The following is a 19,795-nucleotide window of genomic DNA, read 5'->3' as shown; positions in this document are numbered from 1 at the left end:
GTGGCAGCTGGCCCGGTGCTGTGCATGGGCAGGGTTCGGCTGTGCACTGGGGCTCAGCCCTGGCCCCGGTTCTACTGTGGCTGGGCCAAAATCTGAATGGCTCAAGGATGCTTGGGTGTGTTGTGTCGGGGACTGTCACCCTCTGGTCCCTGGAGAGGGACCCTAGACCTGGCTTGGGCAGCCTATTTAGCTGTGGGGGGATTTTGGGGGGGGGAGGGGGGCATGGAGCTGCTCCCTGCCCCATCCTCCCGCCAGCTGAGGATGTGATGGTACCCCTCTCCCCTCTGGCACGCAGGAAAGCCAGGCACGGGGTGAGGGGGGCTTTGCGGTGGCGGGGGGGGGGGGCCCGGAGAGATGAGTAGGGACATCGTGTCGAGGCCGGGAAGGTCGTGAGGACGCGGAGCTTGAACTTGAATTAGATGGTAATTGCGACGTGCCTAATTACAGGGAAAGAGCAAATCACTCCGGTGCTTCATAAAGTGTCTGACACGGAATAACGAGGATAATTAGCAATCAGACGGGAAGCTGCTACCTCCCCGCTCGCGCGCCGTCCCCCGAAAGCCCCGGGGAGCCCCGCTCCCCCCTCCTGCCTTGGGGTCCCGCTCTGCAAAGCATCTGCCCTCGCGTGGGGTGGGTGCATCGCTTTTGCCCCCCCCTCCCCTGCATGGGACAGCTACCCCCCCCCCACTCCCTAGGATGGGACATCAGCCTTGCAAAGCCACCCGTGCAGGGGTGAGATGCAGCTGGTGGCCGTGTCCCCCTCCAAGGGGGGTCGGTGGCCGTGTCCCCCTCCAAGGGGGGGGTCGGTGGCCGTGCCAGGTGTGTGTCGTCGTGTCCCCCCCGGTGTGCATGCCCAGCCGTGCTGCTGCAAGGCGCAGGCAATGCATTAATGCTGGCTGACGCTAGAGCGCACCAGAAGCATGCCGTGGCATCCTCCCAGGGACACGGCACCCAGCAGGGCCACCTGCCCACGGACACCCTGGGGTGGCCCCGGAGGCACCCCGCTGCCACCCCACGAGGGGACCCCGGTTGCCCTCGGTGGCCGCAGGGGACGTCGTTAGCGGACGTGATGGATGCTGCCTAATTGCACCCGGGGCTTCGCCCCTCGGAGGGGCCGGGAGGGGTGATGTGGTACCCTAAAAGCCACCTCTGCCCTCCTGGTCCTGCCAGCGTCACCCACAGGGGACCGGGAGAAGGGGCGAGGAGTGTCCGGCTCCCCATGATCTGCGCCTATTAATGATGCTGTAGTTGGCTTCGGGAGCGCATCCCCCCTCAGGGAGGCTGGGCTGTGCTGGGGGGGCTCATCCCTAACCTCCTGTCCCCCCCATCCCGGAGGAGGGGGGGGATAGAGGAGCATCTGCTGGCTGGCGTTGCCCCAAGCAGGGGCTGATCCCACAGCCTCCAGCCCCCTCCTCAGCATCCCCTGCCTGCCCCCCCCGCCACGGGAGACCTGTCCTGCCACCCGGAGAGGACTTGCTGCAGGTGACAAGCACCCAGAGGCTGAGGAGTAGCCTCCCTCTTGGGCACGAAGGGACCTTCCAGCCCCAGTATGCCCCTGGTCGGGGTGGGGAACAGGCTGCTTTGGTGGCTTCGCTCCAGCTCCCGCTTTCCCTTGAACATCCCGCAGCCACCTCGCTCCTGTCCCCAGCCCTTGCATGGATTGTGTGTCCCCCCCTTCCAGGGACCATCCCTCTGCCTCCTTCCCGGCACCTCCTGGGAAGCCCGCAGCGGATCCCAGCACAGTTTTTGGACTGGTCCTACCGCTAGAATTGCAGAGAGGGTTGGGCAGGCCGGCAGCACCGCAGGGATGGGTGCGGGTGTCCCTGGGTGCCAGGGCAGGGTGGAGGTCACGCTTCCCAGCCTCTCCTCCTACGTGCACGTCTCCTTGCTGTCTCTCCTCCTGGTTTTCTTTTTTTTTTTTTTTTTTTTTCCCCCCCTCTTTGAGCAGCTGTTCTCTAATAAGCTGTTAATGATGATACAGTAAGTAGAAGCGGAGAGTCCTGCGGGAGCTGCCACGATTTGTGTAATTGGTCTCGGAGGAGACAAAAGTATCTAATATTTACATGCCGGTATTAGTCCCCTGGGAGCACAGTCTGGGCTGGCACAGGGAAGGCAGCTCCCAGCCTCAACCCGTCTGCTCCCAGCTGAGGGCTCCTCAGAGCTCTTATGTAGAGAAATTGCTTTGTGGCAGTGGGGTGTGTGTCCCCGTGCCACACTGCCAGCCAGCCAGCCAGCCGTGGGGCTCACCCCGCGAGCCTGGGGATGGCCGAGCATCCCCCCCCCCCCCCCCGCAGCTCAGCACCCCAGCTGGTTCGTGGGGTGAGCGGGGTTTGGCTGAGCTGCTTCCAAAGGGAGGATGCTCTGGCGTGGGGACCCCTGTGCCGGTGCGGGGTGGAGGGGGCTGCCCAGGGTGGGTTTAGGAGGGCTTTGGTTGGGCTTGTGTGGCCCAAACAGGCTCCCAAACTGGCCAGCGGGTGCCTGGAGCGAGGAGCGGGAGCTGGAGAGGGGTACTTGCAGTCCGGTAGCCAAGCGCCCTTTTCCCTGTGCCAACGGGTGGAGTGGGTCCGCCGGGAACTGTGCCGGAGCACCTGGATGGGCAGGTTGGAAAACCGTGCTGGCGTCTTGCTCCTGGCCGGCCGGGTGAGCCTGTGGGGCTGGGTGGTTGCTGGTAAAATTATCCGTAGCGTTCCTGCCTGCAACTGGTAAGGCCAGGATGGCAGGGGAAACTGAGGCACGGTGGGGCTGGGGAGCAGCCTGCCCTCCCTTCCAGCAGCCCTGACCCTGCTGGGGTCTTGGGCTGGGCCCCATCCTGCACTATAGCAGGGACAAGGTGCCCACCGGGGCTTTCCTGCTTCCTCCAGTACCCCTAGACCCTAAAGGCAGTGTGTCCCCAAGGCTTTGGGGCTGTCCCCTCTTGCTGGGGGTCAGACACTGGCCAACTTTGCCTCAGGGTCGCTGCCACCGAGGCGAGCCATTTTGGGATGCTGGAGTGCCCATATACCCGCACCCCCAAACCTGCCAGCGGCCCCCCGAGAGAGAACTGCCAGCGGCAGGGGGGTGACATGGAGGCACCCAGCCACCAGCAGTGAGGCCAGGCTGGGCACTGGGGGTGGCTGCATCCTTATTCCCTGCCTGGGGCAGAAGGTGGAGGAGTGCCACGACACCCCGACCCATCTCCTGTTGCGTGCTGCGGCTCTGGAGGGGGGACCCCAGCGCCATGCTGTGCCCCCAAAGCCCCGAGGGATCGTGTGTGTCCCCCCCCTTTTTTCCACCCAGATTCCCTCTTTCCCATTGCCGTGGCAACCTCCAGCGTGGCAACTCTGCTGCCTTCTGCAAGGGAATGTCTCCCATGTGCCCTCCCCATCCCTGGGGGGATGAGCGGGGTGCAGGGGGCTGGTGCGGGTGGCCAGGGAGGGGGGGCTTAGTTTGCAAGGGTGCCAGGTTGGGCCGCCCTGTTTGCCCTGAGCCACCCTGCCGCCCGCAGAATCAAAGGCTCAGTGTTTTGCAACAGCTTAAAAGGAGAGCGGGCAGGTTTGCTTTGGAGGCTGCTGGCCTCATCCTGCCCGCTGGGGCTGGGCTGGGCACCGCCAGGACCTGGCAGCTTTGACTGGGGTTATCCAGGGGCTCTGGAAGGGGGGGGGGGGGGGCTGTGGTGGGGACTGGCTGCGAAGGTCGCGGTCGCTGAGTCCCACCGAACTCGTAGCAGGGATGGAGGCGCTCGGGAGGAGTCGGTGGGTTTGGCGTGGGGCGGGGGACAGCGTGCAACCTGGGTGTCCCCAAGTCGCTCTGCTTTGCCGGTCACCCCTTTTCCCGGGTAGGATGGATGGACTTCGTGTTGGCGAAGGGTTTGGTGCACACCGGCCGCATCCTGCACCCTCTGGCATCGCAGGTGCGCTGTGGGGAGCGGGGCAGCCCCCCCCAGGTGCTCACAGGCCCTCATGGCTTGGGGGGGGGAGGTGTTTATTGTCCCCCCCCCATGCCCCTGCGGGGTGTGTGTGTGTTTGGGGGGGGGGAGGTTTCCCCCCTCCGCCTCCTTCCCTCCCTCCTGCCTTATGTGTTAAATCTGCTAAGCAGGGGAATCGGTGCAGTCGCCATCTGTGAGCCTGCCAATAATGGGATTAACTCTTTCCCCTGGCCGGGATGGAGCCTGACGGCGTTTCTGGCACCCCCTGCCCTGGGTACCAACCCCCCCCCCCCACCCCTTTCCTCCCTCCTGCCTGGGGAGAGGGGGGGGCAACCAACCCGCCAAGAGATGCCCGTGACATGGGGATATCCCAGGGTCGCTGGGGACAGCCCCAATCTGCCCCCCCCCCCCCCCCCTTGCAAAGCTGAGCCGGCGGCATGGACTCGCTGCCTGCCCTGCCTGCCTCAGTGTCCCCCCCTCCCTCCTCCTGCCTCAGTGTCCCCCCTCCCTCCTCCTGCCTCAGTGTCCCCCCCCTTCCTCCTGCCTCAGTGTCCCCTCCCCCTTCCTCCTGCCTCAGTGTCCCCCCCTCCCTCCTCCTGCTTCAGTGTGTCCCCCCTCCCTCCTCCTGCCTCAGTGTGTCCCCCCCTCCTGCCTCAGTGTCCCCTCCTGCCAGGATTTCGGCGTTGCAAAGGGCTCTGTATTCCTGGCAGCGCAGGAGCCGCTTTGCCTGCGTGGGGAGGGGGATACACACACACGCGGGATGGGGGGGGGGGGTTAGGTGTCACACTCCCGGCCCCCAGTCCTCAAAGCGGTGGGAAGCAAGCAGGGATGCCTGCTCCCCCCCCCCCCCCCCCCCCTTGTGGATGCTGGGGCAGAGGTGGGACCCCACGGCGGGGAGGGACAACACCACCCCCCAGCCCCCAGCCCTGCAGCTTCAAGCCTGTTTCCCGGGGGGCGGAGGGGGGGCTGTGCCCCCGCTAATCCTCTTAGGCGCTGGGCTGCGCCCCGGAGCAGCTGGCGAGGCTGGATCCAGCCGCTGCCCATCCTCCCCTCCCAACAGGTGCCCCCCTCCTGGGGTCGCACCCCCTCCCTCCCCAGCTTTGGAACTGGGCGGGGAGCGAAGGGCTCCCCGCAGCAGGCAGCCCCCTCCCCCCAAAGCCGGCCCGGGAGCGCTCATTAATTATCTAATCTTCCCTTTATGTTTAATTTACAGCCCCGCGCGGCTCTGGCCATATGCTGCTTTTGTTGTGTCTGGCTCTTTGTTGTGGCAGGCAGCGGGGGCTGGCGAGACCCCCCCCACCCCACACCCCCCCACCCCCACCCCATCGCCACCCCCCCTCCCCACCCCCGCCAGCCTTTGATCCCCCCCCCCATCCTCCCCAGCGCCACCCTCCAGCCACCCCCGCGGCACGGTGGCGAGCCCCGGGGAGGGGGTAAGTGCCTTTTTTTTTTTTTTCTTTTTTTTTTCGGTTATTAATTTCCCTGACCGCCCCCCCCCCGCCCTCCAAACTCATCGTGTGTCGTGTCGTGTCCCCCCCATCCCTCCCCTCGCTGGGTTTGATGGTGCGTGTGCGCGGCGCTGCCTCCTCCCGCTCGCTGCCGCCGGCGGGGCTGCGCGGGGGTCACCGCTCCTGCCCGCACCCCGCCACCGCGCAGGTAGGTGCGGGGCAGGTAGCTGCCTGTACCCCCCCCCCCCCCCCCCCCCCGGCCAGGGCACCGGGGGGGTCCTTGCTGGGAGGGGGGAGGTGTAGGAGGGTGTAATACCCCCCCCCCCCCGCCCCTTTGGACTTGTTGGCTGGGTGAGCACACGGGGGGGGGGGGGGGGAGCCCTGCGGCACCCCGACCTGCCGGGGGTACCCCGGGGGGGGGGGGGGGGGGGGGGCGCAGTGCAACTTGGTGCAAAGTTTAGCCAGGCTGGTGGGGCCGGGCTCCCTTCCCTGATAGAGTTTTTTTACCTTTTCTTGGGTTTTTTTGGTTGTTTTTTTAAAGAAATAAGTAGGAAAATGTGTTTTTTTCTGCACCCTAGTAGGCACATATGCCGCTTTTGGGGTGCACGGCGTGGCACACCCCAACCAAGGGGCTGCAGCATCTCTGTGGGGGAGAGGAGGGGGGGGGGGGGGGGTGTGTTTGGGCTTCAGGTCTGGCTTCCCAGGGAGGGTCAGCGGTGCTTGGGAGGGGGGCGAAGGGGTTTGGTCCAGGTGGCCGCTGGCTCCCTGGCAGCGCGAGGCTGTGGGTGACGGGGGGGGCAAAGCTGTCCCCGGCTCTGACCCCCGGGTGCTCAGCTGGGTGTGTTGAGGTTGGAGCCATCGGTCCCCCGAGGGATGCTCGTGGCTGGGTGGCCCTGGGAGCGGGCAGCGCCAGGCAGCATCCCTGCCTTGCCTCCTGCACCCGGGCTTTGCCGCGTCCTGGCGTGGGCAGGGGATGCCCAAACCTTCACCCCAGGGCTTGGGGCAGGGGGTCTGTGCTCTTGCTGGCTGGCTGTCCGTCCGACTGTCTGCACCTCCTACAGCTCCTGCCAGGGCGGATGCGCGGTGGGAGCCGCGGGCAGGCAGGGTGGGTGCCAAACCGCGGGCCTGCCTTGGCCATGGGGAGCCATGTGCCGGGCCAAAGCGTTGGGCTGGCGGCAGTGACACGTAAGGTCACTGCGACCGCCGGGGAGGTGGCCCTGCCAAGGGTGTGCTGGCTCCGGCGGTGGCTCCTGCGTGCAGGGAGCCACGGGGCGGTGGTGGGAGCTGGTCCTGGGGGCTACCGAGCTGCTCGCCAGGGGGACAAACCCCCCTTTCATGCTCGCCAAAGGGAGCTGGCTCGGTCTGGGCGTGCTGCCTGCTGTGGGGGGCTCCAGGGCCGGATGATGAACCCCTTGTCCCTAGGGATGCAGCAGCCTGGGGAGCCCCGTGTCCTGGGGTGGCACATGGCCACTGTCCCCTGGCTGCTGGTACAGCCTCGGCGGGGGCGATGGCACGGCGGCAGCACCGGCTGACCCACGCACGTGCCCTGGCGGCGAGGTGACGGCCCCGCTGCAGAGGGGGGACAGGGTGGACACCGCTCCACCAGCACCCCATGTCCTTGCGTGCGGGGCTGGCTGTCCCCACGCAGCCCCCGGTGCCACCGGGGTGGCCGAGCTGTCGCTTTTGGGGGTTGTTTTTCCTTCTGCTGGGTGTGGGGTGCAGAGGAGGGGCCGTGCCGCCTCAGTGGCTCATGGCAGGTGGCCGCTGCCTTGCCAGGGCCTGTCCCCATACAAAGCCCCATTCCCTCCCTCCCTCCCTCCCGGCCCCACGCCGCGGGGATGCTTGCCAAGCGAGACGCCGGGGCTGTGCGCCGCGCCGGGTTTGCGCTGCGTGTCGCAAGAAGCAGCCGAAACACATGGCTGGGCTCCCACCGTGGCTGCCCACCCCTTGCTTGTCGTCCCCGGTATCCCTGCTAGCTCCTGGGTGCTGGGGAAACTGAGGCAGCGGGGCAGGAGGTGGCTTGCCCAAGGGGCTGGGGCGAGCAAACAGGATTCTTGGCACGGGCAGGCGTTGCCGCGCTCTCTGCCCGTGGGCGAGGGTTGCTCTTCGCTGGGTGTTGCAGGCTGGCTCTCGCCGCTGCGCTTCCCCCCTGCCTTTGCACGGGGAGGCACCTTGGGGACCGTGGCTCCGTCCCCGCAGGTGACACCCCCACCCTCGGCCACTGGTGAAAGGGGCGATTGTTCCCCCTTCCCTCCCCGGGGGTGGCCGGCGCTGTGTGTGGTGAGGCTGGCGCGGGCGGCGGGTTGGCCTTGGCCCCCTGCCCGCTGCCGTGCCCTTTTCCAGAGGCAGCTGCCTGTGGGCACGGCTTGGCAGCCGTCCTGCCTGCAGGCTCGGCGGGGGCAGGACCCGTGCTCCCCTGGGCTGCCGGATCGCCTCTGCGCAGGGTTGCGACACGCCGTGGCTGTCACGAGTTGGCCGTCGTCAGCCCAGCGGTGGCTTTTTCTCCTGGGACTCCATCCCTGAAGCAGACCCCGGCTGGGGCAGGCTCGGATGGGGCGAGGAGGGAGCCGGTTCTCCCCGCCCTGCTGAAAAAGTCCCTCTGGAGAGGTGCCCAGCGGTTTCACCCCTGCAGAAGTGATGTGTCAGCTCTGAAAGCCCCTGGTTTTCCACCTTGGAGCTGTGTGCAGGAGGGGGCTGTTCTGCCCTCCCTTCCCGGTTGCACCGGAGCTCTCGGGGGACCAGAGCATCCCACCACACCCCACGGCATGTAAGGTGTGGAGATCACCCGGTCCACGCTCCGTTCCCCCCGCAGCCGCCGTGCATCCCTCCCCTCCCAGCTCGCTTACGGCGCCGCTTATTCCTATGGCTTTTTAAGTGCTTAATGGCGCGCGGGGCTAATGATGCGGCTCCCTCTGTTTGTGCTGCCTGGATAGATGGATGGTCTGGGGGCTTGGCGCTGCCCGAACCCGCGGGGATGGGGACAGGGATGAGAAGGGGCGCAGCCGGTGCCCCGCGGAGCTGGGGGCTACGAGCGGGCGTCCGCCTGCCCGCCTCTCCTCCCTCCTCCGTGCGGCTGCTCCGAGCAGTAATGTCACTGTAAACGATATTTATCACGAGGTGATAAAAATCTATTTCCAGCGACCTCTTGGAAATGGCCCTCGTAAAACCAGGCAGCAGACGGAGGCAGGAGGCAGACAGTGGGGAGGGGGAACGGGCAGGGAAATGGCTGTAATCAGCTGCGGAGCAGGGGCTGGCTATGCTGGGGAGCCAGCCCTGCCATTCCCAACCCTGGTAAATCCATGGCAGCCGGGAAGGCCCAAGGGCTGCCCAGGCCCGGCTGGGTGGATGCTTGGGCATCCCAGGGCTCGAGCATCCTGGGGTGCAGCATCCAGGCTGTGAAGGGAGGACCAGAGCGATGCTGGTAGTTAAGCGAGCGGGATGGGGGGCTTTTGTGTGCCATAGCCGCATCCCAGGATGTTCCTGAAGTGACACCTTGAGGGACCGACTCGGAGGTGCTGGGCCAGAGCTGGTCCCAGAGCAGCAGGTCGGGGATGGGATGCTGAGCTAGGCCGGCTTTCCCCCGGTGCTCACAGCCTGGCACTGCTGGGTCACCCATTTCCCCCCCCCCTGTATCCCAGGGGGCTGCTGTCGGTCCCGTAGCCCCCCCCAGCTCGGGGCTGCGTGATCCCACTTTGTCCAGCTCCATCCCTGCAGTGCCAGTTGCTGGGTGCTGATTCAGCCATCTCCCTCCCGGCACTAATTACTCAGGCCGTCGCAGAGTCCTGGCCGTAAATTCTCCGGCAGGAGCGGGGCCGGGAGGCGGAAAACCTCCTTGGCTCCTTTCCCCGCTGACCTGAGCAGGGACCTGTAATCCGGTATAATTCATCGGGGTGCTGAGTCGGCAGGCTTGTGCCTTGTCCTCCCCCCCCCCCCCCCCACCTTTGGGGGGTGCTGTCCCCCGCCAGCATCCCTCTTTCCTGCCAAGTGGTACCCGGCATCCCTCGTGCCTCTGCGTGACACTGAGCCTAGCTCTGTCCCCACCATCACTAGGGACAGCCTGGGTGACCCGGTGTCCCCGCTGCACCCCAGGTGATGCTGCTGGCCTGGGTGTCGCTGGGGGCTTTGCCGAGCTGGGCCACCTTTGTGGGGTTGGAGAGGTGGGGTTTGCTTCTACGGGGACAGGGTAGGGCCCCCTCATGTTGTCCCCTGGGGGAGGAGGGACGTGGGGGAAGACGGCTCCCAGCTGCAGGGTCTAATCTCCTGTCCTGACGAAGAGACTCGTAATCGCTTCAAGTAATTAACCAGGTAGGGCGATGGCTGGACTGCCCCGAGCGCCTGAGTGTCCCCCTGCCTGGGGGTGGCTGCCCCAGGGGACACACAGGGGCCGGTGGGGAGAAGTCTGACCGGGGATGAAGCTCCCACCCCAACCAGACGTGGGTCCAGATGTGGGTCCTCGCAGAGCTGGGCGGGAGGATGGGGTCATCCAGCTTGGGTACACGTGCAAAGCCCTCAAAAATCCCCGCCGAGGGGCACGGTGGCGCTAAGGGGACATCGTGCCACCCGAAGGCCGGGGGGGGGAGCTTTGTGCCCGCCTGCCTGGCATGCCCTGGGGCACGCAGTGACACGGCGGAGTGTGTGCTGCAGGTATTATCCTGCATTAAAGTTTTCCCCTTGCAGATGGTGCGCGTTTAATCCGCGGCTTAACGAAGCGCCAGACCTGGTGGTAAGTCCGTCTTTAGATGGCAGGCGGGAGCTGAGAACCGACGTGCTAAGCTGCCCGGCTGGATGAAGAAGGGGGGACACGGTGGGGGGGCAGGGGGTTGGGGGGGAGAGTGTGGGATTGAGGCTTTAATGCCGCTGCGTCGCAAGCTGATTGCCCGGCCGGCGTGTGGCCCTCGCCGGGACCCGCGCCGAGGCAGGAGAGGGTTTTTTGCCCTGCGTGTGATTGCCGTGATGTGTCCCCCCCCCCCAACCCTGAGCTGGACGGGGGTCTGCCAACCGGGTCCCCTCGTTTGGCATGGTGAGCCTGGCAGAGCCTTGCGCTGCCCCGGCTGCTCCTCCCTGCTTCAGTTTACCCCTGAGCGTGCCGTGGGGCTTTGCGCCTGTGGGAATGCCCCGAAAACATGAGCCGCCGTGGGGTGGGTGGGATTTTCCAGAGCGAAAAGCCCCTTGGGGCAGCTGCCTCTCCCACAGCAGGTATTTAGGGTGGCGGGGAGGGGACGCAGGTATTTAGGGTGGCAGGGAGGTGACGGTGGCCGCAGGCTGCCCAGCAGCTCCGGAGCTGGAGGTGGGTGAGCTGGGCGCCGCGTCGGCTTGCAAGGTCGTGGGGTCCCCAGGATGGGGAGCGTGGGACATGGAGGAGGGCCCTGGGGCTGAGCAACAGCATGTCCCGCAGGTCTCTGCAGGATTTGGGTTGCAGGCCCTGCTCTGCAGCAAGCTGCATCCCTCCCCTCCCTGCCTGGGGCCCTGTGGTTCCAGAGGGGGCAGAGGCAGTGCTGTCCTGGAGCCGGGGCTGTGGCGGGGTGGCAGAGGGAGATGGCAGCTGAAGGGACAAGCAAGGCCAGGGGGGTCACTGGTCCGGCCGGGGTAGTTTGTCTCAGTGTAGCATGGCACTATTTCAGCTGTTTACTCTGGAGCCTAATGATGACGGTGAAGGCTCTGTGCTGCACAGCCTTGGGGAAATCCCTGCAGATTTGAGAGGGCCGGTTGTTCCCTGCAGGGCCAGATCCCCTTTCAGCACCAGCCCTGCTGTCTGTGCATGGATGGGATGCTCACATCCTCCCCTGCCTCAGTTTCCCTGCCTTGAAAGCAGGGTGAAGGGAACATTTCCCAGCCTGGCAGGGACCGCGGATGTAAGCACCGTCCCGGGCAAGTGGGGTGAAGGTGCTGGCGTCCCCAGGACTTTGTGCATCGCCACGAGCCATGGCTCATCCCACAACGTAGGGAAACTGAGGCACGGGAGGGGACGCAGCGCGACCAGCGCTGCCGAACCAACGAGCAACCCCTGGTCCCTATCTTCAGATCCCCAGAGGAGCTCGAGGAAAAGCCGGGAGCGAGCGAGTGGCTACGCAACCCCCCCCCCCCCCCCCCCCCCCCCCACGCCTGCTTCCCGCCGCCCTCTCCCCTCCATCACCTCCCCGTTCGCTGGCGAACAAATGTCTGTTCTTGCAAAAAAAAGAAGTGACAGGGGTCGGCGCAGCGCTTTCCACATGACCTGCCCGGGAACAGAGGACGTCTTTGTTAATCCAGCGAGCTGTCAGTTCAGCCTCTTCACAAAAGGCATAAACCACTTATTGCTGCTCTCACCCCTGACCCCGGATCCGCCTGCGCGCCCTCCATTGTGCCGTCTCGAGGAAGCTGGCAAACAATTTCGGCTCCCGCTCCCCTCCCCGCCGCCGCCGACGGCTGCGCGTGGGGGCCGCTTTTCGCCCCACCGGCGTGGGGAGCCGCTGTGGGGGGACAAACACTCACACATCTTCCCCCCCCCCCCACCCCCACCCCAAAACACCATCATCTGCCCACCTACCCCCCTCCCTCCCGCCTCGCCGGCCCTGGCTGCATCTGCGCGCCCGCCGCCTCGCCTGGCAGCTGCTGCGAGGGGATGGGGGCTCTCACAAAGGGCTGGGGGGGCCCGGTGGCGGGACCACCTCCATCCCACCTTCCCGGGGCTGCCGGAGCAGCTGGCCGGAGCCCACGGGGTTGCAGCGAGGGGGTGTAGGGTGCTGCACCCCCCGCGCCCCCCCCCCCGCCCGGTCAAAACCCCCTTAATGAGAGGGGACAAAAGCTCCTTAGGGCCCCTGGCTGGGACGGGCTGGGACGGCAGCTTTAGCCAAAGCGGCTTATGGCCTGGCACAAAGCCGGCGAGAACAGCCCTGCTTCCCTCGGCTGGCTTGGGATGGGGCGATGCTTGCGCCCCACCAGCTTTGGGGGGGGGGTGGTGGTGGTGGTGTCGTACAGGGTGACAGCCCGGGGAGGGGCGGGGGGGGGGAGCTGAGCGCGTGCCGCCTGCCCCGTCCCTCTGCACCCAGCACCCGGACCCCGCGGCGGGGCCGGTGAGCGCTGGAGCAATTAGATGCAGTCACTTTTGGGGCTATATATAACCCAAATTGCTGCCTGCAGCTCGTTAGCTGGCTGCCGGAGACGCTGCGGCCGCGGCGGGTGAGATGGTGTCGCCGGGAGGGGGGTGTGGGGTGTTGGGGGGGGTGTGGGAGGGTGACACGGGGATCCACTGCTCCCCAGAGGGGGGGGGGGGGTGTGTGCAAGAGGGTGACACGGAGATCCACTGCTCCCCAGGGGGGTGTGTATGTCGGGAGGGTGACATGGGGATCCGCTGCTCCCCAGGGGTGTGTGTGTGTGTGTGGGAGGGTGACACGGGGATCCACTGCTCCCTGGGGGGGTGTGTATGGGCGGGAGGGTGACATGGGGATCCACTGCTCCTCAGGGGGGGGGGGTGTGTGTAGGAGGGTGACACGGGGATCCACTGCTCCCCGGGGGGGTGTGTGTGTGTGTGCAAGAGGGTGACACGGGGATCCACTGCTCCCCGGGGGGGGGGGGGTGTGTGGGAGGGTGACACGGGGATCCACTGCTCCCCAGGGGGGTGTGTGTGTCGGGAGGGTGACGTGGGGATCCGCTGCTCCCCAGGGGTGTGTGTGTGTGTGTGGGAGGGTGACACGGGGATCCACTGCTCCCTGGGGGGGTGTGTATGGGCGGGAGGGTGACATGGGGATCCACTGCTCCTCAGGGCGGGGGGTGTGTGTAGGAGGGTGACACGGGGATCCACTGCTCCCCAGGGGTGTGTGTGTGTGTGCAAGAGGGTGACACGGGGATCCACTGCTCCCCGGGGTGTGTGTGTGTGTGGGGGAGGGTGACACGGAGATCCACTGCCCCCCAGGGGTGGGCATGTGTGCGGGAGGGTGACATGGGGACCCGCTGCTCCCCAGGGATGGGGACATGATTGGGGGGGGGGGGTGTGGCCACGCTGGCGTGGGTGCAAGGTCAGGCCTTTGCTGAGGATGAGGCTCCTTGGGGGGGGGGGGGCACCCCAAAAAGCAGCATCGAGCGGGGCGGTGCTGCACCCGCTTCCGCCGGGCGCTTCCTCCTGCCATGCCGGCGGCGGGTGGCGGCAAACCTGCTTCGCCGGCGTGGTGCAGGGGGGGCTGTGGTGACACGGGGGGGGGGTCAGGGTCAGGCCTTTCCCCCTGCCTGGCGTCCCCCAGGCTCACGGCACAGCTTGGCCTCTGCGTCAGGGTGTTTGGGCGTGGAAGGGGTCACCGGTGCATCCGTCCCCGATGCCAGCAGCGTCCTCGACGCCAGCAGCGTTTCCAGCATCGTCTTCCCCACGTGGCGTCCGGCCCGACCGCGGTCTCCAGCCCCCTCCATCCCTGCCTGCCCCACTGCCGATCCTCGCCTGGGCTCGCCGGCACGCCGCGGCTTTGCCGGCACACACCGGCCCCCGCGCCGAGGAGGAGCGCGGGCACCTCGGGCTGTCTGGGGGCAGCTGCGAGATGAGTGCGAACATATTGTGTGGGTTCCTGCAGCAGGCGTCACGGTGTCGCTGCTGGAAAGCGAGCAGGAACCGCAACCCCGCCGTGACAAACGGCTCCGGCGCAACCACAGCCGTGCCCACGCGGGCACGGCCGGCAGACTGGGCCATGCCGCGCCACCCCGCCCCGGTTTTGCCAATGCGCTGGGACCCGGAGCGGGGATCCGGGTGGGCAGCCGTGCCCAGGGCTGCAGGGATGGGGGGACCCCCAGCACGTGGTGTCACCCTGCAGCCGTATGGATTTTCCAGGGGGGGCCCACCTGGGTTGGGCACATCCCCGGCTTGGGAGGGGTTAATGGCACCGTGTATGTGTCTCTCTCTCTGGAGCCTTTTGTTTCTTTCCCATTTTTTTCTCTTTCCCCCCCCTTCCCCTTTTTAATGAGGGGTTAGCACAGCCGTAATTGCAGGTTCCAACTTTCCGCCAGCAAACACGGCTGAGAAACTTTCAGCACGATGGCGGTGGGGATGCGCCGATTCAGCCACCGCGCCCCTCCTGCGGGCACCCACCGGGGTGGCAGGGACCCACAGGGTGCCGTGCCCCTGGTGGGAACCCCTGCGACACCAAGTCTCCCGTCACAGCCTGTTTTTAGGGGAAAACCCTCTGGTTTCAGGCTGCCGGGAGGAGGAGGAAGAGGAGGGTGAAGGGTTCCTGGAGGGAAGAGGAGCTGAAACCGCCTGGGCGAACACACAGCTGGGGAGGTGGGGGACGGGGGGGGCGCAGTGGGAGTTTGTCCCCCCTCAGCCTTGCAGCCGGGTGCCGGGGTGCGCTGCTCCCCCTGTGCCGAGGCTCCTTCAGCAGCCGGCTCTCCGCATCCCCCCGGGAGGTGCAGGATGCGGCCCCTCCGTGCCGAGCATCCTCCTCCCCCCTCGGCCCTTGCTCGCTCACGGGAACTTGCACGCAGGCTGTGCCAAAACCCATCACCGGGTGCAGCTGTGCCGGTGCTTGCCGGGCTCCGTGCCCGCCGCCCTGCCAGGGTGATGCCAGCCAAGAGGTGAAGCGCCACAACCGCATCCACCCCCGGTGCCCTGGCGGCTGGGAGCACGGGGGTTTTTTGGGCTGCCGCCACCCGGGACGGTGGAGGTTGGGGTTGCGCGGGTGCGGGGGGCTTTGCCGTGCCAGCGGCATCCCCGTGGGCGGCATCCCCGTGGGCGGCATCGCCGCTGCGTGCTCTGCAACCGCCCCGGTGCAGGGAAGGTGGAACGGGGAAGCCGTGTTTTCTGGTGTCCCGAAGGCACGGGAAACGTGCCGGCGTGGCTGCCTGCGTGCCGGATCCCTCGCCAGAGAGCCGCCGCCGTGGCCCTTTGCTTTCCTGCTCTGTCACCCGCCGTCCCCAAGCCAGGGCCGGGAGGTGAGCCAGGTGCCACCGCAGGTATTTATCCAGGTGACAGGGAGCAGAAGGAATGTGCCCTTGGCAGGGAGGGACGGACGCGGGGACACCGCTCCCTGCCCTTGCCGCCATCGCTCCCTGCCCTTGCCGCCATCGTGTCCCCTGGCTGCAAAGCTGCCTGCCCCGGGCGCCGAGCCAAGGGCAAGTGGGGCACCCCGGTGTTGCCGTGCCGGTGGTGGGGGGACACGGGTGGCACGGGGTCTGGCAGTGCCTCTGCCTGCCTGTCTCTCAAGGCCAGTGGCTGTGTGTTTTGAGCCGACTCAAGCTCTCCATGTCCTTTGTGCCGGGGGAGACGGAGGCAGATGCCACGCTCGAGGGAGTGCCGTGCCGTGGGGCCGTCTGGAGCCTTTTCTCCCCCAGTGCTGTCACCTGCGGAGCTGCCCTGCTGTCCCTGCCTGTCCCCCCTGGCTTGCAGCCCTCGCCTGCCTGCCAGCTCAATTTTTCCCGTGTTAATAACATCATATAACAATGTCACATTGATGTCACTTACTGCACATCTACCCTGGACCCGGACCCTGCGCAGAGGCCGTGCCCCGTGGCCCTGGTCCCCGCCGGGTCTGTGCACGGCTGGTATGTGCTGTGAGCTGTGGCAGGCTTGTCCTTGAGTCCTTCTGTCCGTGTGCGGGCTCCCTCGGTGCGTTTCGGGCAGACAGCCACCCGTGCGACGAGTGCGCCGGCCTCAGCTCGGCGCCTTTTCGGCAGGTGCTGCGGGTAGGTGGCCTTTTTCTGTGCACCTCCCCGAGCCCCGCACCGGGATGGGAGCCACGGGTGGGTCTCAGCATCACACTGGTGGGATGTGGTGGGGGGTGCCAGCGCTGCCCTCGAATGGTGACGCTTGGTGGCAGAGCACCCTTCCCTCCTGGCCTCTGCCTGAGCACCTCGGGGTGCTGCTTGGTAAATTAGCACCCAAATCAACCCGCTCGCCTCTAATTGGGGGTGAGGCTTTGAGGACGTGGTTGGGGAGGAAGGCGCCCCCCCCCGCCCCGCTCCGAGGGGCTGCCGCGATGCTTTATCTGGGTGGACAGATCCCTCCTAATTGAGCAGATATTCCGTGTTCGCAAACAGATGGCTCCTTTGCATCAATTATTCCTTATCTGTGTAACCGGGGATGATTTGCTGACAGATAGCGCCGGGTGAAGTTAAAGCAAGGAGGCGGCCGGTGCTCTGTGCCGCCTCCGGCTGCTGCCTGGGGGGTCCCAGGGGGCCCAGACGGTGACAGGGACGGATCCTGGCTGCCCCTTGGGCAGGTGGAACCCAGCTCTGGTGCTTCTGCATCTCGGCATCCCCCCCCCCCGGCAGGACAATAGAGGGGGTAGTGGCTGCCACCGCCATGGGGCTGATGGGTGGGTTGGGGTCTGGGGGGGCTGCCGGGGCTCCCCAGGGAGCAGGAGGGTGCCAGCCTTGGCTTGGCAACCGCTGCTGAAATCAGCCATCGCTGCCACGACCCCGGCCCGGCTCAACGCTCCCTGACCGCGTCTTGCCCAATGCTGCTGTGATGCATGATGGGGGGGATGATTAATGCTAATTAATGATTAGTTGCTCTGGGTATCAAAGTGCGCCCCAGCCCTTTCCCGTGCCCACAGGTAGGGGTTTGCTGCCTGCTGCTGCCGGTGGCATCGCCGCCGGAGGAGGAGCGGTGGCACGGCGTCCACCTTGGGACCCCGGGGAGATGTCCCTGCCGTCTCGAGGGATCCCACGCCGAGCTTTCGGGGATGGGGACCTGTCCCTGGGCTTGTCCCCTGCCTGCCGTGAAAGTCACTGTCTGTTAATCGTTGGGAAAGAGAGGAGCATCCCACCGTCGCCGGGGCAGCCGGTGGCACCCCGCCAGTTGGAGCCGGTACGTGGTGGCACTCGAGGACTTGCGGGGATGTGCCGAGCGCTCGCGGTTGTGCGGCGTTGCCATATGGATTCCATAAATTAAACCTTTCCGGGAAGCGAATGGTAAATTTATACGTCTGCTCGTGTGCGTGGCTCATCGAATCTAAGGGTTTCCCAGCAAAAAATTCGCCTACCATCCGCCTCGCTTCGGCTCTCCACGTTTATTGGGCTGATCCCCGGAGAAGCAGGATCAATGTAAAACCCTCGCCGTGCTGCAACCCTGACCCTAAAGTCCCCCAAATCGGAAGCGGGGTATCCCCTATGGGTGTCCCCCATGGCAGGAAGGGAGGTTGCCTGCATCCCACCGTGTCCGGGATGGGCACAGTGTCCTGGGGACCCGCTCGGACCCAGGGCCGGGTTGTCCGTGTGTCTGTCCCAGAGCGGCGTGGCGGTGCCAGGATGCGTGCGGCGCCTCTGGCTGTCCCTTTATTAAAGATAAACAGAAGCGGTGACAGCCCAAGCTGTGTGCCTGGGCGCGCCTGACGCGGGAGGGTGACGGCGACAACGAACGTGGGGCTACAGCGACGCCCGGGGAATGCCGGGGGGATCGAGGAGGGGGCCTGTCCCCAAACCCAGCGAGAAGCGGCGTCACCACCGTCCCCATCCCTGCGGCACGTTTTCCTCGCCCACCCGGCGGGGAAGGCGATCGGGGGGGGTGGGTGGGTTGTTGATCTCGAGTAAACACTGCCCGGTTGAGTAATCGGGAGCTGCCTAACTGGCCAGCTGCCGCCGGCGAGCAAGGGGACGCCGCTTTGATTCATGTCCTCTCCCCCCCTCCTCCTCTCCAGCCTTTCTTGTCTGGCCTCGCTGGGAGCCATCGGCCGGATCCAGCTGTAGCCCTGCGGCGCGGGCTGGCGTGCGGCTCCCCGCGCCGGCCACGTGCACCGGCTGGCAGGAAAACAAAAGCACCCTGTGTCTGTGCCGCCCCCCCAGTGCCCCCCACCCGTGCCAGCGGTGCTCTGGCCCTGCCACGCTCGAGCCAGGGAAGGGAAAGGCGTTGAGTCTCTGTCTTGCTTCTCTTCCATCAGGCATCCTCTTCGTCCCTCGAGACAACCGCCGCCAAGCCTGCAGCCGGCGAGCCCCGGCACCGGGCAGCCAGCACCGGGGAGAGCCCGGGGACGGGCGGCAGCGCTGCCCCGGACATCGGCCAGCGGACGGCTTTGGATGCGGAGGGCACGGACGCTGGAGCCACAAGTAGGTGATGCCAGGGGGCGCGGGGTTGCCGTAACCAAGGGATGTCCCCTGCCCTGCCGTGGGGTGCGCCGCCAACCCGGCACGCCGCCGTGGTTTGGGTCTCCCGGCACAGGCTTGCACCCAGCGGTTTGGGGTTGGGGCTCCGAAACCCGCAGCTTTGCCGGGGGGAGGTGACCCCGACGGCACCTCGGTCCCTGCCCGTCGTCCCTGGGGCTGTGAGTCAGGCTGTGGGCGCCGGGGAGAGCCGCGGTGTTGGGCTGGCCGTGCCGGGGAGCCGGGGGGAGCCCCGAGGCTGGGCCGGGCTGCAGCTCCTGGGACTCGGCCGCCCCGTCCATCAGGAGCGGCAGCATTTTTGGGAGAGGTATCACACGTGCTTCCCACCTGCCGCCTCCCTGGACCGGCTTGTTTGCCAGCCCTTCCCGGCGGGCGCGCCGTGCCGTGCTGTGCCGCGCTGTGCCACGCCAGGCTGCTTTGATCTGGCGGCAACCGCCGATGCCGGTTCTTGGCGTTGGGCTGGGGAGAGCTGGGAACCGCAAGGTGCAGCGGGCAGGGAGCTGGGGCGGGCAGGGAGCCAGTGTAGGCAGGGAGCTGGGGCGGGCAGCGCTGCCCCTGCTTGGCAGAGGGAAGCTGTGACACCCCCCCCGCCCCGTGTCCCCGAGAAAGGGCACTTCCCAGGCACGCCGTGGCCCATGTTGGCCGCCGATCGGCCCCGCAGGGATTTGGCCCCGGTTCGGGACCCCACAAGGCGATGTGTCCCCCCAAAATTGGGGGGTTAGGTGGGGGCCGGGATGCATTTGCAAGCTGCTCACAGCCCAGCCGGCAGCGGCGCGGAGGCAAGCTGGGAGCCGTGGCCTGGAACGGGCCCGCTGGAGTCAGCTCGGGATTTATTACCCTGCCAGTGGCTGCCGGGCAAAGGTGACAGTGACTAATGGCTTGTTACACGCCTGCCACATCTCATCTGCGCACCGCGGCCGGCTGCCGGCGCTCCCAGCCCCAGCGTGTGGGCAGCCTGCGCCTGCCCTCCCTTCCCCCGGGGAGGGGGACAGGGGTGAACCCCCCCTGTGCCCCCACGGGGACCTCAGCCAGAGCGGGTGACGGTGACGGCTGGCCGGCTTGGCGCGGGAATCCGTGCCAGGGATGGAGACCCGCGGTGCTTGCCGCCTGTGCCGCGGCCAGGCCGAACCGGCCTGGCATCCCCAAGGGTACCACCGTGTCTCGGGGCTTCCCGGTGACACACAGGACTTCCCGGCGCACGGAGCTCCTTGGTGGTTGCAAAACCATGAGCCGTGCTTGCCACCGCTCTGCCGGCGCGGCAGCAATCCCATGCCGGGGTTGCCGGGCTGGGACGTGGAGAGCGTGTGCGTGCGGGTGGATGCTGACAAAGCCACAAATGCATTCACTAGGAAAATTAAAAAATTAACAGGCATTGGCTCGCTCTAGA

The 19,795-nt window shown here is 66.6% G+C and overlaps 1 protein-coding gene across 1 annotated transcript in view; it reads left to right on the top strand.

The window, feature by feature from the left end:
• GSE1 (Gse1 coiled-coil protein) overlaps window positions 1-19,795 on the top strand; it is a 113,051-nt gene that overhangs the window by 19,115 nt on the left and 74,141 nt on the right. Inside the window, 1 exon segment of the mRNA XM_086469037.1 lies at window positions 18,189-18,354. Within this exon segment, the coding sequence (XP_086325163.1) occupies window positions 18,189-18,354 (166 nt within the window).

Source organism: Leptosomus discolor, chromosome 8, assembly GCF_034619465.1.
Source record: "Leptosomus discolor isolate bLepDis1 chromosome 8, bLepDis1.hap2, whole genome shotgun sequence".
NCBI lineage: Eukaryota > Metazoa > Chordata > Aves > Leptosomiformes > Leptosomidae > Leptosomus > Leptosomus discolor.
Note: the sequence above shows the minus strand (reverse complement) of the source record. Positions and strands in the feature narration are given on the sequence as shown.